The sequence below is a fragment of the Amphibalanus amphitrite genome, unplaced genomic scaffold (genome assembly GCF_019059575.1).
Source record: "Amphibalanus amphitrite isolate SeventyFive unplaced genomic scaffold, NRLGWU_Aamphi_draft 000336F_arrow, whole genome shotgun sequence".
NCBI lineage: Eukaryota > Metazoa > Arthropoda > Thecostraca > Balanomorpha > Balanidae > Amphibalanus > Amphibalanus amphitrite.
In genome coordinates this window covers 270536-295373 of record NW_024881831.1, presented here as the reverse complement: position 1 = coordinate 295373, position 24838 = coordinate 270536, and the positions used below count along the sequence as shown (strand labels likewise).

General features: G+C 49.1%; 1 protein-coding gene across 1 annotated transcript in view; it reads right to left on the bottom strand.

Moving 5' to 3' along the window:
* Window positions 1-24494, bottom strand: part of LOC122388842 — a 52781-nt gene extending 28287 nt beyond the window's left edge. Inside the window, exons 1-2 of the mRNA XM_043380301.1 lie at window positions 24114-24494; window positions 23691-23721 (exon numbers count right to left, since the gene is read on the bottom strand). Of these exons, the coding sequence (XP_043236236.1) occupies window positions 23691-23721; window positions 24114-24494 (412 nt within the window). The remainder of the gene's footprint in view (window positions 1-23690; window positions 23722-24113) is intronic.
* Window positions 24495-24838: the final 344 nt, after the last annotated feature.

The window sequence follows — 24838 nt, the reverse complement described above, 5'->3', positions numbered from 1 at the left end:
GAAAGCGGCCCGACGTCAGCGGAGACGAAACGCCGACGCCATTTTAGCAGGTTGGAGTAGTCAATTTAGCTGAGTACCGATGCATGGAAATTGAGTTTGTCTCCGATCACAGGCTCTGAAAGGGCATATGTTTGCCAGTCGACGATAAAAGGAGTATTGAATAGCGTAAAGTGCTGACTAAATCAAAGCGGGACAAAGTTATGGGCGTCTGGCCTTAAAACTGAACCATACTCACAAAATACGGAGGTGTTTCTTACATACAGTATAAACTTCCTCTAACCATCACCACGAGATGGTGCTCAGGGAATGTCTGTTGAACCCTTCGCTGACCTGCAGCCGCCTAGCACTCTCTATGGCACTAGCAATGACATTTCCCCCATCAGAGGCCGCCGTTCGGGCCATCGCACCAATCCCATCATGGCTCACGAATCCATAGGGGCGCTGCCGGTCGGTGGAGCCGACACATACGGTAAATCACCGTGGGCACTGCAAACTGCCCGGCGGCCCATCCTGGTCATCAACCGGCCACAGTGGGGGACGCGGGGTCCGTGAATGAGCCCGAAATCACGAGCAGTGCGCCACGGCAGTGTATGCACCCGAGTGAATTATCGGTACTGAATGTCTCGCGGCCGTGGGTCAGCGATTATACGGGAACCTGCTAGAATCGTTAGAATGAGTTGGCGGTAAATGGAGGTGAGCTGTGTTCTGAACGAATGTTGATGAAGATTTGTTATAATTTATCTCGTTAATGTTTTTAATACAGACCCTTATCGGGACATTTCGTGATGGAAAATATATAACAGGTAACTAAAGCAATTGCACATTCTGCATTAAATTGATATCTACGAGTACGATACAATGGATGCAGTGCCAAACACAGATCTGTAACTGACATGTCACACTTTGAAACTCATACCGTACTTATTTTACGGAGTTCAAAAGCAATTAGTACATGCATCAGAAACCGTCAATCGTCGGTGCCGCCATTGATACAGTTGAAATCGAACGCAAATGCACGGAAACTTTCGACTGCGTGTGCTCCATGCTTCTCAAACAAGTCAGCCAAGATTCCAGAGCCGAATTTCCACCGTCTGTAACATATGACCGTTTATTATGCGCTATGGAAATAATCCTTTGTCGTCGTCATCCAGTAATCACAGCGGCGATGGTCTCCAGCCTCGTTCCACAGAAATATGACGTATATGATTGCACATTCCGCTCGTTTTGCCAGGTCATCGTGCAGGGCACGGTCGGGGTTGAGTGGCGCCGGGCCGTCTGTCGGCCGTAACCATCCCCAGCCGGCAGCGTGTATCGACAGACGCGCGGGCCGATTCCAGGGGGCAGAGCGTGGGAGGTGGGCAGAGCGACCGGGGGACGGACAGAGCGACCTGCAGCCTCCCCAGAATAGCAATGCAATTAGCCTATGCTGCTGCCAAGCCGGGACGGCCCGGTCACTACGCCACAGAGTCGACGGAAAGACACGGCGCTACGCAGCGCGGACACCGCACAGCGGGCGTAGGAATTAGGAAAGTTTCTAGTCTGCCACACGAACCAGTTGCTAAGCTTATACACGAAGTGGTACTTAGCCGTGGAATGGCATGAAGTTTTTATAGCGGTTTTTCAAAAAAAGCGCACCTTTCCTTCATTCATAAATTAATCTTTATTTCATCCATTTAAATGGTAAATGTTAGTGTAAGCACATAAAGATGATGTATCCCTGTTAAAGACTTAGCAGTCTCTGATTTTGTATAATATAATCTGCCCATATCAGTTGTTGCATCAGGATTTTGGTCAATCAGATAACATATCCAACAAATCTGAATTCCCTGTTAAATAAGTTACGCTTCTGTGGCACCTGTCGGCAAAAGTAGACCAAAGTAACGAAGCCATTCTCCGTGTACAAGACTGTCGTCTTCGAGGAGGCAACTTGCCATCTGAGTGACTGTGGTCGTGCTTGAGGCGGACCCTTCAGTCACGCCCCGGCTCAATAGATTCGTCAGCACGTCCTCGGAAGGCTATAATTAGCCGCGGGAGCGCACGGTCGCGTCAGGAGTTGAGAACTAACTGAAGGAGGACGTCCGTCGTCGACACTGGAGTGATCTCTTCTTAAAAAGTCACGCCGCTATGCCCAAGAATAGCCAAGTGTTCCTGAACTTTGACAAGCTTGTAACCTAAATAAATCTACCTCAATACCATTTGTTTATTTTCTTACGGGTGCACACCAAACAAGCCTGAGGGCGGGCATCACTACATTTGAACCTACATTTTCTTCCCTCGCCATTTTCGCTTCGCCTCGGATGGGCTGGAAGAAAAAGTAGCACCTTAGTGTCACCATCTCTGCCGGACTTGGCAACTTTCCTCTGCCGACAATATCCCCTTCCCGGCCACTCTATTGGCGCCGCCTTTGTCTCCATACCGCAATTATCGCCGTTAGCGGCCTCGTTCCGCTTCCCTCCTTGCTGCTACTGCCTCCCTCCCTGCTTCTGCTGCCTCCCTCCCTCTTGCCATTAGTCTTATTGTTCTCATCTCTGGCGACCACTTTCACACAGTCTGGCCGCCGCACGGTGGCTGCAGTTGTAATGCACGGCACGTGCGCGGTATAAACCATTGGACAGAATGCGTCGGCTGCCGTTGCGTTCGACTGCGGCGGAACGGAACACGACACGGTCCCGATTTCCAGTCCATTTGGCCGTCAGTCCTGTCAGCAACCTTTGCTTTGAGCCGGCGCGGATTAGCACATTTGCCGGAGTTTCCACCGGTTGAGGTTTGCGGAGCGGCGCACGGTGGATTGTCGCCGCATTCGGCGGCCTTATCGGCTGCTGTGTGTATAGTAGACGCCATTCACCGGTGCGATGTTGGCCCCGGTATCAGCCGGAACAGAGTCGAGTCGGACGTGTCTCGTTACCGGGCGCCGGCGCCCCTGGCCGGCGCCCCGGCTGTTCCATCGGCCGCGAGCGGCGTCTGGGGAGCGCGGCCGATTCGCCGGCCGCCTTTACGGCGGTGCCGGCCGCTCGCCAGCCATGAAATGACCCAGGTTCCGGCCGGCGACAGCCCGTCGGATAAGCGTCCGAGCGACAAAATCTTCCGAGATGCATAACGCTTTGTCGCAGCGGTGCACATGCATAGAAAACTCGGTTTTCTATGCATGTGCTGGCTACATTGTATTATATTTATTCGAGGCATGCGTGGCCGAAATAGCATCCTAAAAGGCATCCCGGGTCCTGCCTTCTTGAAGGACGGTCCTCATTACGAGGTGGGAATCTATAGCGATGTCGGGCCGATGCGTCGGCCTCCTTAATCTGTTCCCGCTCGGGCCCACGATTGATACGGGGCATCTGTCTTCTCAGACGGCAATAACAGGACATCCTGATTGCCATTTCAATCAAGACGCTTCTCATTTATGTCTAAATTGGCCGTAATGGACCATTTAAAATGTGATATGCAGTGCTACGTTCGTGTTTACCAAAAATTGTAACTAGCACATTACATTAGCATGATGGTTTGGTTAGTGTAGCATGGGGTATTTATTATAAACAAAGATAAATCAAATGTATGTTGATTCCATCATCAGTCATACGCGCCAATTGCACGGAATAAGTGATCAGAGCTGGGTTTCCCTGTATGGTGAATAAAAACAGACATTAACATTTACATTATGAAGTCAACTTTTATCGCAGACGACTGGCACTTCTCGGCGAACTTCCTAATCAGCTTGATTGTTGCACTTCCAGCTGCTTTCAAAGGAACTTTTTCATTAGTTTGTCGCTTCTTGCAGACCCTGCTTACTTCGTTATCTGACTTTTTGTAGTGCAACTTTGAGCAAAAGTTACCGTGGAAAAGTTGCGAGAGCCCATCTTCAGTGGCTGAGCCATCGCGTGGAAAATCGAAATAGCCAACCGATAACAGCACCGAACATGAATTCACTGTGTTGGACATCTACATTGCTCTACTGTGATTCCTAGACTTCTGACTTACGAAGTTAAAAACCAGGTCAACCAATAGGTACCCATTCATAAAATTTTCATCGATCCTTGTTTTGAGATTTGTTAAATAGATATAAAAGACACAATAAAAATGTTAATAGACATTTAATGTTATTGGCGAAAGATTTATAACAGTTGTCTTAAAGGGACTATCCCACCTTTAACATGGGGTTTGAGTTGAGATAGCCAAGTTTGCGGCGAGGTTCAGAAACCACTATCTATCTATAGGTTGCAACCCCCGCGGCCTCTTGATGTTGAAGAAATTCGTTCCCTTCATTTGAAAATGGACCTTGCGCAAGGCCCTATCTTCAACATGGAGCGACCGTTAGTGTGACGTCACCTCGCTTAGTCATTCTGATTTAAATGGGTTTGTTTGTTGAAAAATCGCTTAAAACTTGTTCTGAACTTTGTTGTGGTGCCTACAGAGTAAAAAGAATCAGCTTTATGACAGTACTGTCAACTGTGGCCTGGGGAAGGAGGTAATTTTGGGCTGTGACATCACATATTTGAAAGTTTGTGTTTGGAATATGGGAAGCCTAAGATGTTTAATGAAAAATAAATGCCAGAACCGTGTTCCTGGTCATCCAATCTATAAAGTCGGGCACAATTTAACTGGTTTTAACAACATTTTAGAAGGTGGGATAGTCCCTTTAAGCTTAGCGTTTAGTGGTTCATGAAACGAACCAAACTGGTCGTTAAATGATGGAAAATGAATAGATCAATGATGACAGCAGCCAAACATGCAAGGGAAGGTCGGGAAATATGGTGAAAGAAACATGTTAATATGGAAAGGGAAATCAAAGTGTTCAAGAGAACAAGACGAAAAATTCCTTAACAGATTTTTTTTTTTTGTTAGACGTGGCATGTAGTAGATATGTGATACATCACGTCGATCCATAGCAACGTATTGGTGCGACAAGTTATCATCACCATGGACATATGCAGGCTAACGTTCATCTGAGCAGAAGCCACAAGAATTGTGATGATTTATGATACACCCCTATACTCTATAGGATATTTTAAACTTTGAACATCAAAGTATTCGGTATTATGCTGTGTCTGTGATTTGTTATTCTCCACCTATTCACCATAATTACCCATTTAAGTGGAGCATTGGAACAGTGCATTTATATTGAACATGCAATAAAACCGAAGAATAATCAATAAAACACACATGACACGGGCCTTCTCATTCCACGGGCTTATTCTACATTTACGAAATTGTCCAGCTATCGAATTCAAGCGATAACCCTAATCCCATTAGGTGGGCATTTTTCCAACACCATGAAGGGTGACTTCGGCAGTCGATAAGCGTTCTCTGTCAAAAGGCCGGCCTGTATCGCTTCCTGCTTCACTCCTTGTCGCCTTTGCGCCAAGTTTACCGATAGCGCGGCTTTCGGGGCGCAGTTTGAGGGCGTTCGTTAATAATTAATGCGCGGCCGGCCGGCGGTCCGGCCGGGGTGGCTGAAATCGGGACCATTTTTCAGGTTAGCTCTGAGGTTGGGACTCGGGGTGGCAGGCGGACGGCGAGGAGGTTGGTGCGGCTGGTCCGCGCGGTCATTGGAGGGGAACAGTGACATATGAGGGAACAGTGACCGACGGACAGGTAACCGAACCACCTGCGGGCACTGGAGAAGGGAAACGTTGCAGGTGCAATAAACGGGTAGCCGTAAGCTAAAATGCTGATCGGCTGTATAGCGCATCTTCTCTAGTTTCCTATCTGAGATGAATAAGGAAGTGATGAAAAAGAGAGGCACTATGTGAATATAGGTAGGTGTTTTACCGCACTGCAGTCCATGAAATGCAGTTAATAGAGGCGCACGTTTCTTTAGGTTTCACGCAAACCTTTTTTACCTGAACGAATGTGCGCTATAGCTTGATAAAGTTAGCAATGCTTGTTATAAGGCTTCATACTGATGCCTTACCTCTATTTCATAAGCGTCTTATGCATATGCCACCTCTTTATAAGTCTCCATAGATTAGCACACATGCATAAAGTACAAGACCTCTCAACTTTGACTATTACGAGGCAGTATATCAGAGGAGAAGAAAGGCATGACCCATTGGGCCAAGCCGGGTGGGCGATATATTTCAGTTGGCTTTATTCGGACGCGCCCCAGTGAATCCAAAGAGGCACATCATCTAGAGCGCTCATTAGGGATTAAACTGCAGATGAGTTCCGCGCCTCCAGAGCGGCGATATTGCATCCTTGGGTGGCTCAAACAAAGTTTAACCGGGAGATTTATTCCCGTAAACTATCGCGGCGACACGCCGATGATCGTGAATGGCCGATTGGTTGATGTGAGCGCCAGCAGACGCTGCCGTGGCCGCCGCAGATAAACGTAACTGCTAGCAGAAAAGTGTTTGAGCATGCCCATTGCCCATGGAACAGAGATGGTGATGCAGCTCGTGGCTGGTAACAAGAAAACTGTCATATGGTTAGAAATAGTTTACGTATACTGTACAACATGAAGTTACATAATTAAGTTCAAACATTACGATAATGCTGCACTTACAAAATCCACTCACATTTTTTGAGAAAGTTCAAAAAGAAAAAAATAATAGAAAAAATCACAAAACATCATATAGGTAGGTAGCTTATGAGTTAGGTATGTTACGAAAATCCAACAGAATATTTTGTACCGTTTTTACAAATGAGCCTGAAACATAATCAAAAATGTCATCACCATGAAACATTGCATACTGGCGCTACTCAAATTGAGCGATCGGGTTCTTCTCGGCACAGTGAAGGCCTGACGAACGCTTTTGCAGACGTTAAATCTGACGATTTATGATGGGATTCCCCCACGTGGCGCTCTGAGAGCGACCGACGCTCTCCGGCCTCCGAGACCGTCTGGCAAACGACAGGCCAAATGTGCGTCCATCGGCGGTATACGGCGCGGATCACGAGCCCGCCTCCCAAATGGCGGTGGGCCGCGACCGGCGGCGGCTGCCACCGGGACAGGGACGGGTGCGTGGCAACAGTGCCGTGGGCCTGTAGCCTGGGGCTGCAGCGGGGCCTCCCGGGTGTCGGGATGGTGGCCAAAGTTCCGCCAGCTGAGATGGGAGGTCAGAGACATTGCCGGATGAAGTTTGAGGGAGTCGGGTAGTTATGTTTTGATGAAGTACCGTCTACAGAGATACGTTGGACCTGGCTTATCATATGCGTTCAAATATTTTATCCAAAAATGCTTAAACACATCCGATGCGAAGTTTGCTATTTCCTCTTGGCCAGGGTTTATTGCAGAGATGCTATAGAAATCGCGGGGGCTAGCTGGTAGACGAAGAAGCTACAATGACACATAGCGACTTAGCCACGCCTGCGTGCTGTAAATCCTGGCACAAAACAGACGGAGACTCGGGAGGGCTCGCAAAGGTTTAGAGGACGAAAGTCGCACAGCTAGGATGGCCATATTACGCAAAGAGTGTTGCATGTGTAAATGGTGTCTAGGGGCGCTGATTTTTATGAACATTTTGTAATGTAATCATATGTTGAAAACAAATATTTTTCACTCCTAATGACACCAATCAATGAGCATAGAAATGCGGTTCCATATCATGTGAAATCATTCGCCGAATTGGATTCACTGAAATTAATTTTAGCTTTGGTCGTACGGTGTTCACTGTCGCTCACCATATGGTTTCATTTTCGTATGCTTAAGCGTTCACTTCTGTCAAAGCATCTCAGCTTTTCATTCTTTCACGACAAGCTCCTTCCTAAGATTTTACTGGCTCGAAAATAATTACTTTTCCGACATTGCTGCTTTTTTAATTACTGAGATCGTCCGAAATCTACCTCATAAACCACATGACAGCAGCGGCTTCTAATATCATATTGGTCGGCAGCTCTATGTCTGCTCAAACACCCTCTTCTTTGAATAATTCGTGAGTCTTTAGTCTTTACCACTTTTATTGCCCATCACAAGGCTTTTAAGCATGCAAAAAGTGGTTTAATTGTGACAGCTCCCAGATTTCCGTGATCAATATGCAGGTGGGTCAATAGCACACTTCCCACAATCTTTGCAGGATTAATGACGCGCCATATTCATTAGTCAGTGATGACATGGGCTAATTGTAATGGATTCGGCGGCGGCGGCCTTTCCCACGGACGCTGACGGCACGGTGTTTGCGGTGGGTGTCGCCGTCGCCCGGTGTCGGCGCCGCTGCGGTGGGGCGTGCGTGTGAGGGAGGGTGCAGAAGGGGCGGGGTCAGTCGGCGCACCAGAGGCGAGGTCGAGTGCGAGGATGCCCGGCGGGCAGAGCAGTCACTGGACATCAATATGCGGCTCATATGGTCGGCTAGCGGCGCGCCGTGGCAATCATCGCGCACACTGGCCGCTAACGGCATCAGACAAATGAGCACCGACCGCTCCGGCTGCCGCAGCGGTGGGGACTAGGGGTGCTACCGAGATGGCTGAGCTGCTGCAGCCGCTGACTGGTCTGGCTGCTGGCTGACCGCTGAGTGCTGGCCGCTGACTGCCGACCGGACGGGGTTGCTGCTGCTGCTGACTGCTGCCTGCTGACAGCTGATTTCTGACTGATAACTTATAACTGCTCACTACTGACTGTCTTTGTGCTTGTGGGATTTTGCTTGGGATCGTCTTGGCCATTGTCAAAAGTTTCCAATAATATCATTGTCCGAAATAATGGTTTCATTGAAGAAATTCAGGATTTTATCGCAAACGGACAACAGTAGCGGTATTTTTAAACATCGCAGCAACTATAAAAAAGGCATATCTCGGGGCGTTCAAGCCCTGGACCCACTTGTGAAAGTGGGACATGCGCATGCTCCGGGGCAGCACAGAGAGGAGGACCGAGAGCGTGTCACGCGTCGCTCCTCACGAAAGCCGTCCGCAGGGGTCGGTGGTGGTGGGTGTGTCGGCGGATCAGCCTCTGAATCGAGTGGCGGCCCCGCAACTGGCTCTTCTTCCGGTGCCTGGAGTGACTGAGGGATCCTGGTCGGGGTCAGTCCGGACGATGGCGGCGGCGACGGTCCCGGTCTGGTGCCCACTGCTGACCTGGCTGTGGCCAGCACAGAGGCAGCGTTACCTCTGGCCACGGCGATGGAGACTCTTTGTGAGAGCCAGACTGTTTCGCGCTTGTCGCCGGTGCGGGCTGTCAGTCGACGGCCAAGCTCCTTCATGAGACCGGCTGCAGCCGGACCCAGGACGCCAGACGTTTCGACCGCAAAAGGGACGAAGACGTATCGCTCACAGAGAGCTGCATATCGGGTGCGCTTGCGCTCTTCCGCACAGCGGGCGGCGCTCCCAGGATTCAAGGCGGAGCTGATGATGGCCGTTGATGAGTAAGTGTCGCAGCAGGTAGCGTCCCATACGAGGCTCATTCCCCGGCTGAAAGGGAAGAGTGTAATCCCATCCGGACGTCGGCCATCTCCTCTGTCAAGGCCGGTGGGCTCCAGCACACTCTCAAGTCCTGCGCTGCTGAGTGCTCGCCGTAGCACGTCATTAAGGTTAGCGTGACGTGCGTGGCGGCCAGCACTCTTGGCACAGGAGAGACCGTGGTGTCCCAGTTGGTCAACAGGGCGATGGCAGAGCTGACAGTTATGTGGCTCACATACTGATCCCCCAAGACGCAGCGCCACCGCTACCCGGACAGTTTCGTTATCCAGGTGGAGTCCTAGACTGGTGACGGGGAGGGCCTGCGCCCAGGCAGCGGTGTGGGGCTCTGCGGCAGCAAGGAGACGTGCCCGGACAACCTGGTTTGCCCCGTCCAGCAGACGCTTCTGTGCCATCTTGGAGAATGCATCATCCCAAGCGCGCTGTTTTTTCTCTTCTGATATGGGCACCAGGTGAGCGGCCTCGCCGAGCTTCGCGACGGCATCGGCCTTGACTCGCTGGAGTGCTCGAGTAGGCTGGCGAGGCTCGGTGGCGTGGAGGATCTCCTGCGCCAGTGGCAAGCAAGCATGGAGTGATGCCACGTGACACGGCAGGGCTAATGCCGTGACTGACCGGACTCCAAGTCCTCCGAAACGCAGTGGCAGGGTCGCCTGTTCCCACGCTCCGTCATCGATGGTGACGTTGGTGACGGTGGCGAGCGTGACCCGTACCGTCTCGTCTACAGCCAGCAGTGGTCCCGGCTCGCGGTACAGCGGCGCCGACCGCAGAAGGTAGGTTAGCCGGGGGGCTGCCGTGTAGTGTGTCAAAAGGAAAAGACCGGTGTGAGCGTCGAGATGGCTGATGCGGGCGCACATCCGGTCTATGACGGCTGCAGTCTTGGTGGTAGCGGTGGGCAGCGCAGCATCGGTCAATGGAGATCCCAGGAGAGCAGGGCATATTTTAAGGATTTTTCACTGCGTCCCAAAGGTGGCATAGGGCACATGCTTTGATAGGAAAGGGCACATTGCAAGCGAAATAGTATACCATGCAAGTGAGATCATGTACAGATACATGTGTCATTGTGTACTGTGCTGGTGGAGGGGCAGCAAGCGGGATATTGGGAGCGGGCTGTGATTGCTTTTGGCCAGTCTCGAAATTCGCCCAGTCGTGGCGCGTTCTTTATCCACATTCAAAGGGCGGACCGGCGATTTAATGACATTTAAATTGCTGTTAGTCACTCGTTTTCCTGAACGGCGTTGGGCGTGTTTGACCTCCCTTGACACACCAAATTGTACCTATGCTTAAAGAATAAAAATAAACATGCACATGATTAAAATGTGATACATACGTCTCTTCATGCGTTTTTCACCCCTATCAATCGATTCAAAATAGAGCTTGACGTGTGAAATATTGCCAATTCGCATTGAAGATACTATGTGTTTGAAATTATTAGATGACTTAAGGTCAAACAGTACCCATCTTAGTTGTGACAAGAAATCATCGAATTTTAACTACATAAACAATCCATCATAGATGAATGCTTTGGATGCTTCGGATTTCGCTTCCTAACTGCCTATCATGTAATATAAACCAAACTTTTCCGAATGAAGGTTCCTTTGTTTCCTTATTATGCTCGGAAATATGTCGATTTTGTGCCATTTTCGGGCGCTTGGGGGGGGGGCATGGCCCCGTGGCCCCCTCTGGATCATCCTATGGCCAGACGGCCATGACGTCACTGATCGGACTAGTGATGTCAATTGCGGAAAATCGTGATACCGATACCAAACCAAATACCAACAATAGCCATGGGAAAATACCGAAACCAAGCCGACTTGGGAATATGAGGGACATGCCAACATTTTACCCAATTCACAACTTCTTTTACATTAGTGAGGATTCATAATACCAACAAAATACCAAATGCATTAGCCTTGAAATACCAAATACCAAGTTGGTATTGGTTTGTTATCGGTGTACCAAAAAGTTGGTATCCGATTGACATCTCTAGATCTGACCGTATGCCATCAAATGTCAAACTTCGCAATGATGCAATATTTTTTTTCGGAAAACGTGCCGGTATTTCAAAAACTATGATAGCTAGGAGGGCGCGGAAAAGCAATCGATATATCTTGAACAGCTCTTTCGTCAATATTTCGTCAGAATTGAGTTCAGATCAACGGTAAAGGCTCCATAGCCCCAAAAACGGTTAAAATAACCATTTCTATCAATATAGGTTTCATGAACAGCTTTTGAACTAAGAAAGGTAGAGAATTTGCGTTTGCACGATCGTTCTTCTCTCATTTTACCTCGAAATGTAAAGGTCAGAACTTGACCTCACATTAAGGTCATTTGGTGACCAAAATAGATCATGCCACATATCAGTCGATGCGTTTCGATGAGGTACCTCAACACAATGATACAATCCACTGTGCATGCAAAAGCCCTGTAGGGCCGGATTTTGGGCCAGGCTCCGGGCCTGCGGACTCGAACTTGACATCTCTAAACAGTACTTTAGGGAAGGGGAGGACACAGAGTCTGAGCCCTAAGGACAGGACAGGAACAGGCCATGAGGCTAAGATAAGACAGGTTCTTGAGGGCTGGGTAGGATGCAGGGTCCGAGGGCAAGGCAAGGCGCGGGTCTGACTTCTTAGGCTATCATTACACAGGGCCGGAGAGTAGTGCAAGACACAGGGCCTTAGAACACCTGATGATCAACACGCCTGATGGCAGGGCAACACGCAGGATCTTAGAGCAGGGCAAGAAACAGTACCTAAAGGTAGAGCAAGGTATAAGGCATAGGTATGGCACAAGGCCCGAAGGTACGACAAGACAGTGAACGACAAGACTGAGGCAGGGCAAGGCTCAGGGCATGAAGGCAGAACAAAGCACGGGTCCTGAGGACAGGTAAGGGTACTGGGCATGAGGACGGGAAACGGCACGGGACCTGAGGGCGGGAGACACCACAGGGCCTGATGACAGGGCAGGGCACAGCACCTGAGAGCGGGCATGGGACACGAGACCTTAGGGCAATGCAGTGTACAAGGCTTGAGGGCAGAGTAGGACACAGGGTCTGATGTCATGGGACGGCACAAGGCCTGATGACAAGGCAGAGCACAGCAACTTAGGGCGAGGCAGGGCACGGGGCCTGAAGGCAAGACAACGCGCAAGGCTTAATGGCAGAATAGGGCACAGGGTCTAAGGGCAGGACAATGCACATGAGGCCTGGAAGCAGAACATGACAGGACAGGGCCTGAGGCAGGGCAAGGCATTAGGCTTGAGGAAGGGCGCGGGGCCGGGGCATGAGGACATGGGAAGGCACAAGGCCTGATGGCAGGGCAGGGCGCAGTACCTGAAGACAAGGCAGCGGCACGGGGGCTGATGGTAGGACGTGTCACAAGGCTTGAGGGCAGATAAGGGCACGGGGCCTCAAACTAGGGTAAGGCAGGGCACGGGGCCTAAAGACGGGAAGGCAGCGCATAAAATTTCAAGGCAGAGTATATAAAGTATCGGGTTTGAGAGCAGGGCGGGGCACAGGGCCTGAATGCAGAGCAGGGCGCAGGGCCTCAAGAAAGGACAGGGCAAGGTACAAGACTTAACCCGCGACCGCCTGGGGGGGGGGGTCGGATCCGACCCCCCCCCTCCGTTTTTCTTGAATAACTCATGAACCACTTTCGCTATCTACTTGAAACTTGGCATACCTTCTCCCCCATCAATTTGACGTCTCCTGTGCAATTTTTAAGAAAAAATTTCCAAAAAAAATTTGAGATATATCGATTTTAGTGACGTAACTACATGGCGTTTTTAGTCAAAAAGTGGTAAATGTTTAAAAAATCGCCAAAAATCAGGGTTTGAAGCAATTTGCAAATTAAGGACATCAAAAGACGCAGCTCAACGAGTTCTTTAAAATGGCTATCTCGGATTTTCCATAAAATGCGTTTTTCACCCCTAAAAATTCAAAAACTGTATTTTTTGGAAAACAGCTAATAAAATCCAAAATTTTGGGAATTTCCAAAAAACCGGAATATATGTTGTAGAGCTCTATTAGAACATTAGATGCCCCAAATTTCAACTTTCTATCTTGATTTTTGACCCCCAAATTGTAAAAAATAGCTCCAACATGCATAGGGCATGGTGACGTCATAGGCATTTTCGTGAATTAGAGGCACTTTTGAACATCGCATGTGAAAACAAATGGCACCACTAGATTCCTGGGACAAAGCTCGTCTAGAAAAGTGCATTTTTATGTCAAAAATAAAAAGTTGAAAAATTGACCTTTTTTTCTTAGCCCTCGTTTAGTTATGTATAGTATAAACGATTTTTTATGCTTTCAATGCACACTTATCACCAGCACAGTGACTTGGGGTCACATATAACCATTACCATCGGATTCGGCGTGAAAAATAAGCCATAAAACATGTGTCGCACGCCCATGTAGCAGAAAGTGAAAACTGTGACCTTTCGTGACCTGACCTGACCTTGACCTGTACCTAGTATGACCCCTATACGCACATGGCACCTTCACTAGGCCTTTAAGGTCATTTTTGGTGAGTTTCGAGCAGCAGCTATCGATTCCGCTGTCCGTAAGCCGATTCATGCAAAACCCTTGAATTTGACCTTTGACCTGACCTTGACCCGAAAGTTGACCTCAATCTTAAAATCTTAAGAATGCTTTGGGAAGGTCTCGTAGAGACCTTTCGAACGCCGCCTCGCGGGGCTCGATACGACCATTGGTTCTCGAGATAACAGGGGGGGGGGGGTCGGATCCGACCCCCCCCCCCAGGCTGTCGTGGGTACGGAAATAGCCCAGGCGGTGCCGGGTTAAGGACAAGGCACTGGGCAGGGCACATCCTAGGGGCATAGTAGGGAAGAACATAATAAGGTGTACGACCTAGGGTAGGGCAGGGCACAAGAACTGGAAGGAGCATGTATGTGCTTAGGTACATAGTAAACCAGGGCACAAAGCAATCGGAAAGGCAACATCTGTTACACAGTAAAAGACCGAGGCATGTTACTTATTTTTGCTCGCACTTTTCGGCTGAAACCGTGGCATTTCAGTGTGGGACGCAGTGGTTCAAATTTCGCGAGGGCTACGTCCATAAAGGCAGGGGGCTGCGTCCCAAAATGGGACGCAGTCAGTATGTTAAAATATGCCCTGCAGGAGAGAGAGAGATCCCTAGCTGGAGTCTCCTTCAGCCCTGGGAGTGTGGCACGTAGTGATTCCGAGAGTGATGATGGCGGCGCTGGACCGGCAAATGTGACCTCACACTTGCTGGCGTTCAGCTGCAGGCCAATGGTTGGCAGAGCTGTCGCCAGGACTGCTAGGTCAGCGGTGACGAGGTCGGCCGGACCCCCGATGGTTCCGTCATCGAGGTATCACACGTTTAGTGGTGACCTCATTCTTCTGATGATGGGATCTAGTGCCAGCGCGAAAGCCGCCGGGCCAATGGTTTCATTGATCTCCAAAAGAAAAAAGCACAGTTTCTAGAAAATCGAACTCTTCGATAGCCTCTAATGCATATTCGATGATCTGAATTCAATTCCTCGTCCTTCCATCCGATGATAGCGTATAGTGAGACCACTGCTCGTATTCAGTCAGCGGCGATTCATGGTATGACGGATAGTCATAGCCGGCGCTTTGTATGCACCCGCTGCGGGATCTCCTTTACGTGTTACAGATATAAGACGGCGCCGACACTTCCTCTCACGGCGAGCTGCATATCAACCACGCTGATGGACCGTAAGAGCAGTTCTCGGCCATGCAAAGTACGCGGAATGGCGGCAGGGATGGGTCCCTAGCACCATGTTTCCCGGTAGGAAATACTGGGTGTCGTGGTATCGTAACGCGCTAACACAAAGACATTAGCAAGCATTATGGAGTGAGTTCATATTACTATATATTATTTTGAAATGCTGCTGCCTCTAAAAGGATTTCACAATTACTGTTTGACGCATGGGCTTCCAAAGGAAAGAGCAAATCAACATTTTTGCGCAACTCGGGATTGTAGTATGAGTGACAAAATAGCAATGTAATGGCGCTCAAGTTGGCCAGGAAACGCGACACGAAAATAGACACAATCAATATCCCATGATTGTCCATAACTCAGTCGGCAGAATTTATGCTGCTCGGGCAGCTAGTTCTCAAGTGGTGCGCAGAGGGGGGAGGGGGTAGGCCCACCGCTCTGTGTTTCGATTTGGGCTGCTCCTGGGGCAATTACAGCGGCGTGAGACAGCAATCCATCACAGCGGCTGGCGGCCGGGCCCGAGGCGTCACCGCAGGCGGCGGCGCCGGCCCGTATGCCGCCGCGAGAGCGCCGCGGCACTGGTGGTGGGCGGTAGAGGTGCTCAGCTTCAACAGTGATGGATGGGTGGTAAGCTGCGTGTTAAATAATCTGCTACAGACACTTGGGTGGTGTCCCATTTGGCTGCAACCCTTTGATGGTGCTGTGGCTATATGCAAAGATCTAAAAGAAAATCGGAGATGTTGGTTGATATAAAACCAATGACTTTTTGACGGGTATACCTATGCGGAATTTTTCAGTCAGGAGAGCCCCCTCACTTCTTCGAGAAGGGCTACGCACACCTCTCACATTACACGCACGTACGCATCAAGTAAGTGACTTTGCTATTTGAACAACGCTAGAAAGACTGCAGAAATCTTTGATTCCATGTCATCATCTACATAGTTACATGCGATCGCTAATGATTTGCGGCATATACCTCTGCATACCGCGGGTCTCGGATGCAGTCAGTTGCCTTGCACCGCGCACGCTGCGGTGTGGCGTATGCCAAAAACGTATAGGTGCGAGGGATTACGTGTAAATACTGCCTTTTCTGCTACTTGGGAGCGCTAGCGTTGTTTTATAACAATATGTCTTAAGGTTATAACTGCAGTAGTATATGCAGCTGAAACAAGCACCAAACATTTTAAGCCGCACCATTTGATAAAGGCCCTCCACATGGAGCATATGCAGCCCGAAGGAGGGCCTTCTTATCACTGTCATTTGACAAGATTGGTCCTGTCACAGCGCCGGCGCCGACGGCAGTTTCCTTATCGGCGCCGACTGGCGAAACTCTCCATAACCCGACTCGGCCCGCGGTCCCGGTATCGACACCATTTGACGGAGACTCCCTCTCTGGGCGCTCTAGAGGACAGATCGGGCTCTCTCTGCGCCGCGACCATGACTGGTGGTCTATGTCCCTGCCCGGCTATCGGACACATAAGGCAGACCCAGGGTGGCAAAATCGGAGCCACGAGAGCTAATATCAGCGCTGCTTCCCCGTGCCCCAGTGCTGGAATCAGCACAATATCCCACGGTTCAGTCAGTTGAATCCGCTTAGCTACGATCACCCTAGACAGCCTGTCGTGTCGGTCGGGCTACCATGGTTTTAGTCTTTCATCGAGTGAGATTGTTTTTTCTTCTTTTCACCTACTTAGCATTTCGGAGCATTCTACCGATACCGTTTCGCCGCTATTCTCACGCAGTCGCTGTCGGCAGTGTATTTTTCCGCGGACTGTTATCAGCCGAGCTCATTTTTCAGAGTTCGGCTCGGTCCGGTGGTATCGGCCGGGTGTCGGACGGTGCTGATCGGCTGATCGACGCGGGCCGGAGCCGACTGCACCCCGGCCCGGCTCCCTTATCCGACTCCGAACAGGGCCCCGCGCGAAATTGAAAACGGAATTGTGCAGTGATGCATGCCAGAGAGGTTTACCGAAGATTTGGAAAAAGGAGACGGGTAGAGAGACAGGGCGTTGGGAAGTCTCACCTGTCCCTGTCTTGTTTATTGCTAGGTTGAATACACTCATGGGATGAATAATGAATGAGTTACTTTATGAGTTCACCAACTCTGAACCTCAAAGGTGAATTCACGAGGCTAATGAAAAGTTTAATTATCGCTTCGGTGCGGTCTTCAATGCTCCATAGATATTTTACAGATATCTACAAATATTGAGTGTCCAAGATTCCACAGATACTTCTATAAAAATGGTCAAAAATTTGAAAAACAAAATCATTTGCAAGAGGTTACGTTTACCTGCATACACCATGCAATGCGCACATGATATCAAATGTTCACGCAATCACTGAAGTGTTTTTTTTTTGTTTTTTTTGCATTCAGAAAGGTGGTCTCGGACGCTTCGCTACATACCCCCAAAAAGTTTTTTTTTTACACCGCCGTGCAGTTGAAGAAACGCTACAAACAAAAGTTGTTTAGTTTCCTTTTCTGGGAAAATGCAAATTTCATCGACTGTGGGCGCTGCGGGAGAGAGGCATCTCACCAAATGCCCCCTGGAATCTGGATAAGACAGTTTTTTGGCATGAGTTTCTTGATTAGCTTATGCGGACAAAAAACGACCGGGGAAATATATCCGCACTCAAAAATAAAAGTCACGTTTGTAAATGACAGTCGGATGCAAGGTGAGCCATTGGGAGATGCAATATATCTTCACAAACTTCATGAGCAAAACATTGTTTTCGAATACACTGCACTATGCCATCAGTGAGCTGGCAGGAAGGATTTTGTCTAAACGCAACTTCAAATCGATTAAGGGACAAAGTCAAGCAGGCATTACGATGCCTTCCAATAGCCGTTTTCACAACGGCCATCCGGTACACATTTGGTGTAGATTAGGTGCATATTTGGTGAGGATTTGGTTAAATTAGGTTCAGTGCATTTCTCAGTAGCTATCAGCAAGGGCTGCACTAATTGCTTATTTACCTGCCTTGTCATATCATCAGATATAATGATCAATTAAAACACTGAAATAAATTCATGATATGAAGATATTTGTTATCAAAGAGAATAGGTGCAGATTTGGTGAGAATTAGGGGCATTCGTCAGATATCCCGTCGTGGAAACGGCTAATAGCAGCCATCAAAAAGTTGGATGCAGTTCGAAATTTTGAGACGCAAAAGCTGCTCGTTTTGTACCGAGCATCGCCTCTTAGGTAAAGTCAGTAAAAATATACAAGTCTTAACTGAAAAACAACGGGGAACTTATATTGAATGACCAAACGTTAAGTTTGCACCGTAAGCGTTTGGATAATAGGATCCAAACGCTTACGGTGCTCTATTACAATACATATAGCCAGTTTTATATGTTTATTGTTGTTGAGCGCTTGTGCGAAGAGCATTGGTATAAGCAGTTTTAATATGATCTTTCCTCGTAAAATGCGAATTACCAAAAAGGTTGACATTTCGATCACAGATCTTCGTCGGAATTGCTAACAAAAGACTTTTGTTAGCAATTCCGATTCTGTATTTTGCCAAAGACAAAGTCTTTTGCTAGCAACTTTTAGCAACAGATCTTGCAATACGAGCAATAACAGCGAAGCAGTTGAATGTCAATTTGTCTAGTTAGTGAGGGCTATCGACTCGTAAAAAGAAAGCCATCAAAAACGAAAAGCAATCAATTCTATTCCATCAAATTAGTTCCAGATAAGCCGCTCACACCAGCTCAAACTTTAAGGTCTAAGCAATTTCTATCTGAACTAGCGAACTAGCTGCCGAAATAACAAAAGAAAAATGCAAGCAACTTAAACTGTTATATCTGTAAATCCACGTGCATCTGCAGATTTCAGTGAACGTTCCAGAACTTGAGCATAGCCGCAGGATAGATTTTACTGGCAGTGCCTGGTTGTGGAGGCACGCAAGCATGAACATCCACACGCACACAGACATACATACCTTGATCGGCGACGGTGCGGGAGTCGTCGCTAAAGGTCGGGCCGGCCAGGAGCAGAGCCGCAGCGCAGACGGCGAGCCCCAGCCGCGGAAACATTTGGGCGAGCTCAGCTGTGCGTCCCGGCCGCGAGCTCATAAAGGTGAAAGGTCATGGATACTGGTGAATGGCAGAGGTCGGGGGTCATATCTCAATCAGCAGAGACATGTCAGGACGATGGACAGGCCTGCTACGAAAAGGTGGACATATAAGGTCAAAGGTGACACAGATCGAGAGCCCGGCACCTCAGGGAGCGAGCCGTGCCATTCTTCCAGGCTGTTCTCCACCCGGGGAATGCTTCACTTTGTGCTTGATCGATTCGTGCAACTGTTTTCCGTCCTTCTAGACACCATTGCGAGGGGTTTGTCGTCACAGTTCAAACAGATCACAACCGTCAGCTGTGTCCATCGCACACTGTCCATCGCAATCGCCCGCACGATCAAAGTCGTCCACTCGCCACCTCTTACTCACTTCAACCTAAACCCTCGCTGACTTCAGTCTGATCCCAGCGCGACCTCAGGTGACCCCGGCATGGCCTCAGGTGACTCGCCGGTGGCTGCGAGCTGCCGCGGCCCGGCCTGCCGACGGCCCACCGAGCACGCACCCCTGTCGGTGTCAGCCGCCGACGGTCGGCCACCAGACTGCCCGTCGCCGTCGCCGCCGACGCCAGCGTGGGAGCGGTGAGAAGCCGATTGTGCGCACGGCGGCGGCGGCGCGGATTCCTGCCGCTCCGACACCGGGCACGACCGGCCATGGAAGAGGAACCCGCGGAACCGGAATCGATGTGAACGAGTGGGTGGGACCAGCAGAGAAGCCGCACATGGAATATTGAATACGTGGATTTCATTCACGCTGTCGGCTTGTGAAGCCGGCAATGGAACGTATATACCCAAGGCCGTATGAGAGCGTATACCTATGTAGTACAATGTAAATATTGGTGATGTAATGAAGATAATGGGCAACTCACCGAATTCTGAATAATGAAAATCTGCATTTGAAGTTCGCACAGAAGAAAACACCTGGCATCAAACGATGCATGCAGGAGCTAGCAAGCACTACTTTTGCCATGGGCTGCTCGATTAGAAACTATGCTCCAAAGTGTAATCTCAGGTCGGCAGGAGATTCAAAACATAACAGAGCGCTGCTGAATGCACCACAAGATATATCATTTAGACCTCTTTCCAAGTCACTTTCATGCTGCTTGCACAAAATTGTATAGGGACACACGCAGACATAAATAAGTCCTTACATACACAGGTTACGTGCGCCCCTCAGTTGGTAATCATAGCTCCGTGACGCGTGACCGACTCTATTCGGCATTCGCACCTTTGGCATGTAACCGGCACACGCCAGTCGCCCAGTGCCGTGCGTGAGTGTGGTGCTGTGTGATTGTGTCACTTACTGTGGTGTGAGCCATAGCACAGAGGTCGAGGACGCGAGGCACAGTGCGTGATAGAGCACACAATCAGTCAATCAAATAGAGCGTGACGTCAGCATTCTTCGTGACACGATATCACGTTGAGGTGAGAATGAAAAACAAAACAAAAAATATGCTTGCTCCAATGGTTGCAGCTTGCAATCAGCAGCGTACCAGAAAATTTAGGTAACTATATGGGTTTTGTCCTTTTCGTCGAACTAGGATAGAAAAGTAGCTTCATCATCATCAACAGTCTGAAGTGGTAGAACAGCTCCAACATTGATATACATATGAATAACGGTCTCGTTATTGCACGTCAAAACTTCCTTTCGCAGTGGCAGATGTTTCAATTACTGAACCAAATGCCACACTCACCGAATAATGAATGACATTAATTTGGAAATCGTTGTCCCTGGAATCGATAAATAAACCGAGGCTGTATTCGAGAGCAAAAGCAATTTATGATCGAGAACGCATCACAGGAGATGAAAGCTGCGCCCAAGTGTTGATTACTGTGAAGGTAAATAAGGCCCCGCGAGTTGTGTGAGGAGTAAATATTGAATTAAGTCTCCCGTCAGTTTCAGTCTGTCAACTCTCTTCAAGCCCCGTTAGGCGGCACGGGCGGACATCGATAGCAGCGCCTCTATCGGTCACTAGGGAAAGCTGGGCTGTAGGCGACGAAATACCGGCTGAGTTGTCACACGTTGAATAGGTTTATAGACATCCGTCTTGTGAAAAAGTTGAACTTTTGCCTTCAATATTTCTACAGGCAATTTTAGAAGTGTCTTCACATAGATTACAACACCGTTTAGATTATTGTATTCACTTCAAGCCTTCCCTATTGTTCTTGATGATGCGGGAACTATTTCTAATTAGTGTTTCTAGATTAATAAAAGAACATATTGTGCAAACGATGAAAAAACATAGATGGAAGATTTTAAGTGCAATTTTCTCTAGCAATTAATGGTAAATTCTCTACAGATCAAGGAAAAGATGCATGCTAACTGATAATTTAAAGTTCTTGGGGCCAGTTGTTTTCTTCTTTTCTTACGTCGCCCCAATGGCCGCGAATACACTTGTGATAACGCCTATCGCGTAAAGCTCGATAGTAGACACGATAGTATATTTGATTAATTCTTGCACAAATCAAACTGCAGTGAAATACTCATGAGTTAAATGTCGGCAAAGTTTTGGTGCATTTATTACCTGTGGATTAATCAATTTATCAGATGTTATTTATTCATTAGCATGAGCAACCAGGTTTTGGGCCAATGTCAACCATGTTTCAATGTCAAATACGGTTTGTCAACTATCAATGTTTTCAACAAATGCCCCCTTAAACAAACAACAGCAGGTACGCCTCGTAACACCTGTTCAAAAGAGTCCGACCGCTTAGCTGTTCGCTAACAACTCACACCGTATTCTCGCTCGGTGTCTCCGTCTCTCCTGTGCCGGCGTCCCGAGGGAGGGTGACCCCTGACCCCAACCTCCCGCCTCTGGTGACACCCGGCTGCCGGGGCGGTGATAAGGCGGCCCGCCGGAGGAGCGAGCGGCCCTATCTCTGAGACAGCCAGGAGGACACGACGGCCGCCGATGGAGACAGCCGGGTCCGGGGGAGAGTGAGAGGTGACCATTCAGACAGGCTGGAGCGGCGGTACTGAGTAGTGTTCTCTTCTGTTTAGAAATAGATTGCGGAAGTTTGTTTTTGAGGGGATGATTTACTTGAGGAGAGACGTAAGACCAACTAGAAACACAATGCGTGAAGTCTACAATATTCTTCATATGTTTTGTGTGATGCCTTTGTTGCAAACGTCTTTTCCACTATTGTATATGAATAAGACCTTGGTCCATATATGGAAATCCAGGTTTGTTTCTTCATAACGCCAGCGGACTCTCTCCGAGCGAAGGCGTCGTCTCTGCGAGGTAGACTGCACCGCACAGCACGTCATACTGTGCCGCACTACACCAACAGCCGCGGCCACTCCACGGCTGAGTTTGGGAGAGTCTAGGACGGCTCTCGCTGAAACCAAGGCCCAAAATTTACAACTTATTGTCATTGACGATGAATAACTATGAGGGTTACTTACAGGCTACGAATGATCTAATAATAGCTGAAAAACAGCATTGTGACATAAGATAGAAAATACTATAGATAGTCCGAAAGAATCATGCAACAAAAGGGCGATCTAGGACTTAATAGGCAGAACAGAACAAGGGTGAAGGGTAATGGCAGAGCACTATATCATTGCGTCGTTTTTGTCCACAGATTTAGCATGAATATTCCAGCTTGCTGATCTGCAGCAATTCGTTGCAGAAAGCTTGCTCTGAATTGGGGCTGTCAGATTTTGTTTTATTGGTCTTTGATGGAAGCGCAAAATATCTTCATATCAAAATTACAAAATATTATTTGCCAAAAGACGGTGGCCTTAACCAAAGCTCTGGTCAAATTCCTAACCAAAAAGTAAAAGCTGCCTTCCCCGTCAGCCATGTTAGCTCGCCGCCGAATTTTCTGAGGCCATCTCTAGTCTCCACCACGCGGGGAGGCGCCGCTTTGCGGGCACGGCATACATCTCTAACCGGCGCCCTGGCCACGGAGCGGCGACCCAGCGCAGGCGGAAAACACATTCAGAATTCTAACGCCGCATCTGTCGGATGGCGGATTTGAAAGCGATCTAGCGCGTGCGGATAGCCGGCTAGAGCGGTAAATCAAACGAATTAGCCTGTTATCTGCGAGATGGGGGCGGTACGAGACGGGATGGGGAGGGGTGGAGAAGGGGGAGGGTGAACAATCTGAGAGACAAACGGGGACACTGAGGCTGGGCAAAATGGAAAATGGCTATACATGGGGAGCTCGGAGCCTGCATACACAAATTGAAATGGTCGTGAAATCCCGCTTTGTTTGCCTAGGTTTTATACTTTCGTTTGTAAGACAATAATGCACATTTCGCCGATAATGTGACTATTTTCCTTTTTATCCAGCTAAGAGCTCATATTTTTTTGTAGTGACACACATCCGGCTCCATAGAAAAAGTTATCAACAAAATGGAAGTTTCATGCCTCGCAGTCGAGACTATCACGGTGATAGTCACGACTGTGAGGCATGACACTCTCATATCACCACTACCTTCGATATGTAGCCCATAGCCTTGATGTAGTAGCCACCCTCAATCGAATATGCAGTCATCAGTCGTCACGCTCACATAGTTGAGCCTGAGATCGTCATCGCTGTGAGAGTTACCTCTTGGCGCACTACACATCGAGTGCTGCAACTGACAACGAGAAATGTCAATGAGTCAGTGCTGGCCAAAGCTCCTCGGCCAGGGTCTGCGGTACGGAACTTTTCCAATACGGTAACTTTCGAGATTCTTGTGTAACTTGCCCGAATCATAATCGCTCGCCGCACACATCCCTCGGCGTTGCTCTGTGACCAGAGCTATCCCGCAATTTGCGGCTCGGGGCCCGCAAGATTCTGGCCGGCACTTGGTGGTGCTGTTGGAATCGACTGTGACGTGAAGTCTAGTGATGCGTTCATAAATAATATTCCAATCTGTATAGCCAGAAGCAGGCGGCCGGGACCCATGTTGTGTATGATGCTGGAGCGAGCCTCAGAGCCGATCAAGGTATAGCTGGTGGCAGCCATTGAGCTCACCATAAGGCTCACCACAAGAAACACTGCTGCCAGTGCCGAGCTGAAGGCAGACCGGTCGCGCATGTCTGCCTGGATATTGGGCTGCACGCCGCCAGAGCTGAAGCAGTTGGTGACGCCGCTCATGCCGACCAGCATCCGCAGGGGTGAGGGAGGGATGCGTGGAGGAGGCGTCGGGCGGTGACAGAAGTCGGCGCAGAGCTTCATCAGCAGTAGCACCCAGGAGGCCATCGAGGTGGACAGACCCAGCACCGCTACCATCCAGAAGTTTTTCGGCGACTCGAACCACGTGAAGGGGCAGAGGAAGGCGGCCATGAGCAGGATCAGGACGCAGACGGTGGGCTGGGCCAACTGCTTCAGCTCCGGCGGCGTGCAGCCCACCATCCAGGCAGACATGCGAGACCGGTCTGCCTTCAGCTCCGCACTGGCAGCAGTGTTTCTTGTGGTGAGCCTTATGGTGAGCTCAATGGCTGCCACCAGCTATACCTTGATCGGCTCTGAGGCTCGCTCCAGCATCATACACAATATTCCAATCTACTCATCGCGCAAAAAAGTGCACTTAGCACTGAACGATGCAGTGTCTTCGACCACACCAGATGACTCGGTAGATTAAAACTGAATGACTGTTAACAATTTACACATAATCGTATGTCCGATGAACATTGAACATTGTCCTCATGAAGACTTCAACGCCTGGGTTATCATTGGCCCCATTCTGTCTAAGTCATGCGACATGTTTA